Source organism: Lathyrus oleraceus, chromosome 6 (assembly GCF_024323335.1).
Source record: "Lathyrus oleraceus cultivar Zhongwan6 chromosome 6, CAAS_Psat_ZW6_1.0, whole genome shotgun sequence".
Classification (NCBI taxonomy): domain Eukaryota; kingdom Viridiplantae; phylum Streptophyta; class Magnoliopsida; order Fabales; family Fabaceae; genus Lathyrus; species Lathyrus oleraceus.
This window is the reverse complement of record NC_066584.1, coordinates 192284928-192291659: the sequence shown is the minus strand read 5'-3', so window position 1 is coordinate 192291659 and position 6732 is coordinate 192284928. Positions and strand designations below refer to the sequence as shown.

At 35.0% G+C, this 6732-nt stretch overlaps 1 protein-coding gene and 1 non-coding gene across 2 annotated transcripts; one reads left to right on the top strand and one right to left on the bottom strand.

Moving 5' to 3' along the window:
• Positions 1-1053: 1053 nt before the first annotated feature.
• On the bottom strand, positions 1054-1725 carry LOC127096726 (uncharacterized; the record flags this gene model as incomplete). The annotated part of the gene is made up of 2 exons (XM_051035280.1): positions 1054-1534; positions 1580-1725. Coding segments are annotated over 2 exons (627 nt in total), but the record flags the coding sequence as incomplete, so codon positions are not given.
• Positions 1726-2710: 985 nt separating this feature from the next.
• On the top strand, positions 2711-2817 carry LOC127099889 (small nucleolar RNA R71). Its single transcript, XR_007794352.1, has one exon. It is a non-coding gene; the product is annotated as a small nucleolar RNA R71 (small nucleolar RNA).
• The last annotated feature ends 3915 nt before the right edge of the window (positions 2818-6732 follow it).

Here is a 6732-nt window from a genome sequence, read left to right as displayed (position 1 = left end):
CTTCAATTCCTCTATTTGATATGATGTGTCCTAAAACAATTCCTTCTTGTACCATAAAGTGACATTTTTCCCAATTAAGTACTAGGTTTACTTTTACACATCGTTCTAGAACTCTTTCTAGGTTTTCAAGGCATTCTTCAAAACTTTGTCTGCATACGGAAAAGTCATCCATAAAGACTTCCATGATGTTTTCGAGAAAATCGGCGAATATTGCCATCATGCACCTTTGGAAGGTTGCAGGAGCATTGCACAAGCCAAACGACATTCGTCGATAAGCGAAGGTACCAAAAGGACATGTGAACGTTGTTTTTTCTTGGTCATCAGGATGAATTCGTATTTGAAAGAAACCTGAGTAACCGTCTAGATAGCAGAAATGAGAATGCTTGGCTAATCGTTCTAACATCTGGTCTATGAATGGTAAAGGAAAATGATCTTTTCGGGTTGCTTTGTTTAGCTTTCTATAATCAATGCACATTCTCCATCCCGATTCAATTCGTTTGGTTATAGTTTCTCCTTTTTCATTTTCGATCACTGTTATACCTCCTTTCTTTGGTACTACGTGTACAGGACTAACCCATTTGCTATCGGATATAGGATATATGATACCTGCCTCTAATAACTTCGTTACTTCCTTTTTCACTACCTCACTCAAGATCGGGTTTAGTCTCCTCTGATGTTCCCTAGAAGTTTTACAGTCTTCTTCTAGCATGATGCGTGCATACAAATAGAAGGACTTATCCCTTTGAGATCAGTGATGTTGTATCCTAGTGCGGTTGGATATTTTCTTAAGATATGTAGGAGTTTTTCGGTTTCGAGTTTTCCTAGGTCTGCATTGACTATTACGGGTCGTTCAAGTTCTAAGTCTAGGAATTCATATCTCAGATTTTTGGGAAGTGTTTTCAGGTCGAGGGTTGGTTTCTTAAGGCATTGCGTAGGATCTGATGTTATTGCTAAACATTGATTCAGTCTGTCTTCTACACGATAGTCAGGCAAATCGTCATTTTCTAATTTTGTTTCTTTTATGCATTCATCGATGATATCCGTGAAGTAACATGTATCTTCTATTGCAGGTGCTTTCAAAAATTTGGAAAGAATAAACTCAATTTTCTCTTCTCCTACTTCGAAAGTGAGTCGTCCTCGTTTTACGTCTATGATAGCACCGGCGGTTGCTAAGAAGGGTCTTCCCAGTATAATGGGTGTAACCTCATCTTCTCTTATGTCCATAATTATAAAATCGGTGGGAATGTAGAATTGACCTATGCGCACGGGAACGTTTTCAAGAATTCCTACGGGATATCTAATGGAACGATCTGCTAATTGCACAGACATTTTAGTTGGTCTTAATTCTCCCATTTCAAGTCTCTCACATATGGACAAGGGCATAACACTAATACCGGCTCCTAAATCGCATAAAGCTTTGTCTATAACAAATTTTCCTATATGACAGGGTATAGAGAAACTACCAGGGTCTTTAAGTTTAGGAGGCATGTTCTGGATTATTGCGCTACACTCAGCAGTGAGTGTAACGGTTTCGCTCTCTTCAAGTTTCCTTTTATTAGATAGAATTTCTTTTAAGAACTTAGCATATGAAGGCATCTGTGTAATAGCTTCTGTAAAAGGAATGGTGACGTTTAATTGTTTCAGTAGGTCAACAAATTTTTTAAATTGGCCCGCGTCTTTGGTTTTAATTAGCCTCTGAGGATAAGGGATAGGTGGTTTGTAAGGTGGCGGAGGTACATAAGGTTCTTTGTTTTCTACGGTTTCCTTATTACACTCTTCCTTTTCCTTAGGTTTACTTTCTTCCTCAATTGACTTTTTAGAGTTTTGGTTATCAATCCTTGGGTCAGACGGTCCTTCCACCTCTGTTCCACTTCTTAATATAATTGCATGAGCGTGGCTTTTCGGATTTGGTTGGGGCTGTCCAGGAAAGGTACCAGTTGGGGCAGCAGTAGGCGCTTGTTGTTGAGCTACTTGCGAGATTTGTGTTTCCAGCATTTTGTTATGGGTAGCCAGGGCATCTACTTTACTTGCTAGTTGTTTAATTTGTTCGTTAGTGTGTACATTCTGGTTTAAGAACTCTTTATTGGTTTGCTGTTGAGAAGCTATGAAGTTCTCCATCATGATTTCCAAATTGGATTTTCTAGGAACGTTATTGTTAGGTGTAGATGGGGTCGGCTTTTGATATCCAGGAGGTATAGTTGGGGCTTGACTGGGAGCTTGTCCTAGTGCGTATAAAGCATTGTTACTCTTATATGAAAAATTAGGATGGTTCTTCCAGTTTGAGTTATAGGTATGCGAGTAAGGATTTCCTTGAACATAGTTCACCTGCTCTGCTTGGATTCCTGTTAGGAGTTGACAATCTGTAGGAGTGTGACCTTGAATTCCACAGACTTCGCAATTTTGAGTTACGGCAACCACGGTGGCTGGAGGTGATACATTTAAACTTTCAATTTTCTGGGCAAGAGCCTCCACTTTTGCATTAACATGATCAAGGCTACTTATCTCGTACATGCCAGTTTTCGCTTGAGGTTTTTCTACCATTGTTCGGTCGCTTCCCCACTGATAATGGTTTTGGGCCATGCTCTCAATAAGTTGATAAGCGTCAGCGTAAGGTTTATCCATAAGCGCACCACCTGCGGCGGCGTCTATTGTTAATCTTGTGTTGTACAAGAGACCATTATAGAAGGTGTGAATTACTAACCAGTCCTCTAAACCATGGTGTGGGCAAAGTCTCATCATGTCTTTGTATCTTTCCCATGCTTCGAAGAGAGACTCGTTATCTTTCTGCTTAAATCCATTTATCTGGGCTCTTAACATAGCTGTTTTGCTTGGAGGAAAATATCGGGCAAGAAAGACTTTCTTCAACTCATTCCATGTGGTGACTGAGTTGGAAGGAAGAGACTGAAGTCATCTTCTAGCTTTATCTCTTAACGAGAAAAGAAAGAGACGAAGTCGAATTTCCTCTGAAGTGACACCATTAGCTTTAACAGTATCAGCGTATTGAACAAATACGGATAAATGAAGGTTTGGATCCTCGGTAGGATTTCCAGAAAATTGGTTCTGTTGCACTGCCTGCAACAGTGAAGGTTTAAGTTCGAAGTTGTTTGCTTCGATTGCGGGTGGAGCAATACTCGAATGCGGCTCATCTTGCGATGGAGCAGCGTAATCTCGAAGAGCACGAGCTGGTACTGCCATCTCGGGTATCGGCGAAGGAAGAAGATTCTTGAGATCAGGAATTTCGATTGGAGGAAGATTGTTTGCAGCATGATACTCCCGAATTCGTCGTAAGACTCGAAGATATCATTCAACGTCGTTGATTCGTAAGTAATACGGTTTGCCTTGTGAGCGAGTGTGTGGCATACAAATCAACGAAAGACAAAAGGAAAAATAAAAATTGCCTTAGTCTCTACAGCGTAACAGAAGAGTTACGATATCGACTAAATAAAAGTCCCCGGCAACGACGCCAAAAACTTGATCGTGACTTTATGAGTCTATTGGGGTATTAACTGCAAGTGCACAGTCTAATCGCGTAGTTTTAAAAGATATCGATCCCACAGGGACTTAATGAATCGATATACCGTTTTTCTAGGGTTACTTCGTAAAGCTAAGGCGGATGATACTTTGATGATTAGGGGGAAAAGTAGAACTAAAATTGGATCTAGATTAAATATCAAATAATGCGGATATCGGTATGTAGTTCGTTGTAATTAGGGAATCAAATCTTCGTTGGTTTCTTAGTTTTAAAATAAGTCTTCTCAGTAGACACTATTGATTAAAAGTCTTTTCTCAAACTCTCGCTCTGTTGAATCAGACTATGATTTTACCTTAACGTACGCTCTCACTATTTAGTTAAAACTAAAATTACTTTTTGAAAACAATAGAATCTATAGAAACTCTTTTTATTAAAATACTAACCGTTTAAACACTCTCGTCTCAAACTCTCGCTCTGTTGACTTAGATTATATGATTAAACTTAAATGCTTAACTCTCGTCCTCACATTTAACCTTTAAAAATACTTTTTGAAAATGATTAGAATTTAATTAACTCTAAAAATTGCTTTCACCCTGATTTAATTAATATCCAATTTACACTGTCCAGTTAAAAGCTCAAACTGTCGTTCTATTGATTTCAACTTCTTTATGTCTTTTACTCTCGTACAAAAACTTTAGTATTAACTCTGTAAATTGAGACCATAAAAAGAATGACTATATTTTTAAATAAATTTAAACCGACTCAGTTTTGATTCCTTTATTCCGCTTACTTTACATACCGATATCTAAATTAATTAGCCGGACATGCTAAACAGGCCTAAATAATTATTATGCTTAAATACAGCCATATCAGACAAACAATATAGATAAACAGCAACACAAAGCATATATAAGTTAAAACAATAAATTAATGAACCTGTAAAATTAATAGAAATCTTGGTTGTTCCCTAGCTTCGATGCTTGAACACTCCACCACAAACCGGTTGGATTTGTTCTTCATAATTCTTGAGCAGACAGGAAAATAAAAACAAAGAATTAAAATACTATGATCTAACGTAAGGTTAGATCTAGTAAAAGTTACACAATAGTTTCCGGTGTAGAAACTATTGTGAGAAAATTAATTGAATGCCTAAAAAATTAAGCTAACAAAGAAAAAGAAAGTAAAAATGCTAAGGGAATAAACTGCTGAAGAAAATATGGAATGCTAGGAAAAAATATAATGCTGTAAAAATAATGCACAGCGTGGAAATCTGGAAAGGAGAGAGGAGAGCTTCAATTGGATCCCTTGAGGTGTATTTATATGCCTCCATAAAGTAACCGTTTTTTCCAAAGTCTCTTCAGTAGGTTTTTCAAAGCGTCAACGAGTCCAGCGGAGAAATAAGTGAGAAGCACTTCTGTTACGCGCGTCAAAGGCTGAAAAATAGGAGTGGGGGTGTGACGTCCGTCACACCATGTGTTACGCTCGTAACACTAAGCAAAGGGGCGTGACGCTCGTCACACCATGCGTGGCGGTCGTCACAGGCCATTTCCCTTGTAGTTGGCGTGGGCTGGGCTTTAGTGAAATGCTTTTCCTAGAGGCTCTTCTTTTTGCACCCCTTTTCTTTCCTTTTCACACATGCTTCAGTTTATGTTACCTGAAATGAATAGAAGGAAAATACCAAGTAATATCGAATAATATAAAATAAATCGAATCAAATAATAATATAATTTAATTAAATCGAGTCAAAAAATGTGATATTATTTCATGTTATCACCTGTTAGCATGGAACCCTGATTCAGTGAGTTTTTCTTCCCTTCAATTCTATTTCATTATTTCCAATTTCGTGCACATGAAGAGGAACAATGGATGTTGATACGATTTCAGCTATGAAAATTATCTTGGAACATTTTTCTACATCAATGTTGATTCAAAGTTGAGGAAGATGAAGACGCGAAGAACGACGGGATACGGGGAGGAACGAGATACTGAGGGCCTTTGAAATGCATCTTAAAAACTCTTTTTTAGTTTTTGAAAATTTAAAATTTAAAAACTTGTTTGAATATAATGTTTTGCAAAAGTGTTTTTAAAAACCCTTTTCGATTTTTCAGTTTTTAAAAGCAAAAAAGTGAAACAGTTTAGTTGTGTTTTGCTTCTTACTTTTTAGTTTTTAATATTATAAAACTTGAAGAAAAAACATAAAAATTTATAATTTTCATTAATAGCATTAATGTAATTTTAATAACTTTTGTATTTTAAAAATAAAATAGAAAAATGTATTTGAAAGAGTATGTTATTTCTTTTATTTATGCTCTTTTTATGTATAAGTAACCTTTCCAAATATGTTTATTTATTTTACTTAATTTTTTTTGTGTTTTTTAATTATTTTTACTATATAATCTTTTTTTCTATTAAACGTGGAATCCCAGTTTTTTTATTTGTTTTTTTTCTTATTATTATTACAAACAAGTGTTATGTGATTTGTAAAATTAAAAATTGATTTAACCCAATTATTTGTATTCGACCAAATATCAATTAATTTTCTTAAGTTTGTAATATTTTATACAATAAAATAGATTTTAAAAGTAGATGAAAAAATATGCATTTTTATTCTCTTCTTAAAATACTATTAAAAAATTAGATTATCAAACAAGTTTTTTCATTTTCATATTTTCAAAACAATTTTTAAAAATTAGTTTATCAAACAAATTTTTTATTAATTTTCTTCTTAAAAATAGTTTTTTAAAATAGATTTGAAAAATAAATTTTAAAAACTAAAATTGAAAAGTGTTTCAAACAGGCCCTGAGTCTTCCTGCTTGTTTAACATGACACGTTTTTGGAGCCCGCTTGTGAACGTTTTGGGAATGGTTGGTCCTAAGGGCCAAATGAGATATTTCCATTCATACTCCCAGTAACCTCTATCCACACCCCATTCGCGGGCCTGCATAGATTGGCCTCAGGGCCCAATCTTCTTTTTTAGGCTTTTAGTTTTTTGTTGTTAGAATTAGATTAGGATCTTGATTAGCTAATTAGGTTTATTAGAGGATTAAGATTCAATTAGATTAATTAGTTTTTTTTAAAATCTTGATTGGTTTAATTAGATATTAGTTAGGTTTTTTTTAATTAATTTAATAGAATATCAAATTTTACGATTATTAAGAATTTGATTTAGTTTAATAGAATTTTTAGAAATATTGGAATTCACTAATTTTGATTAGTTTTAGAAAATTAGAATTAATTAGGCTATTAGAATGTTAGAATA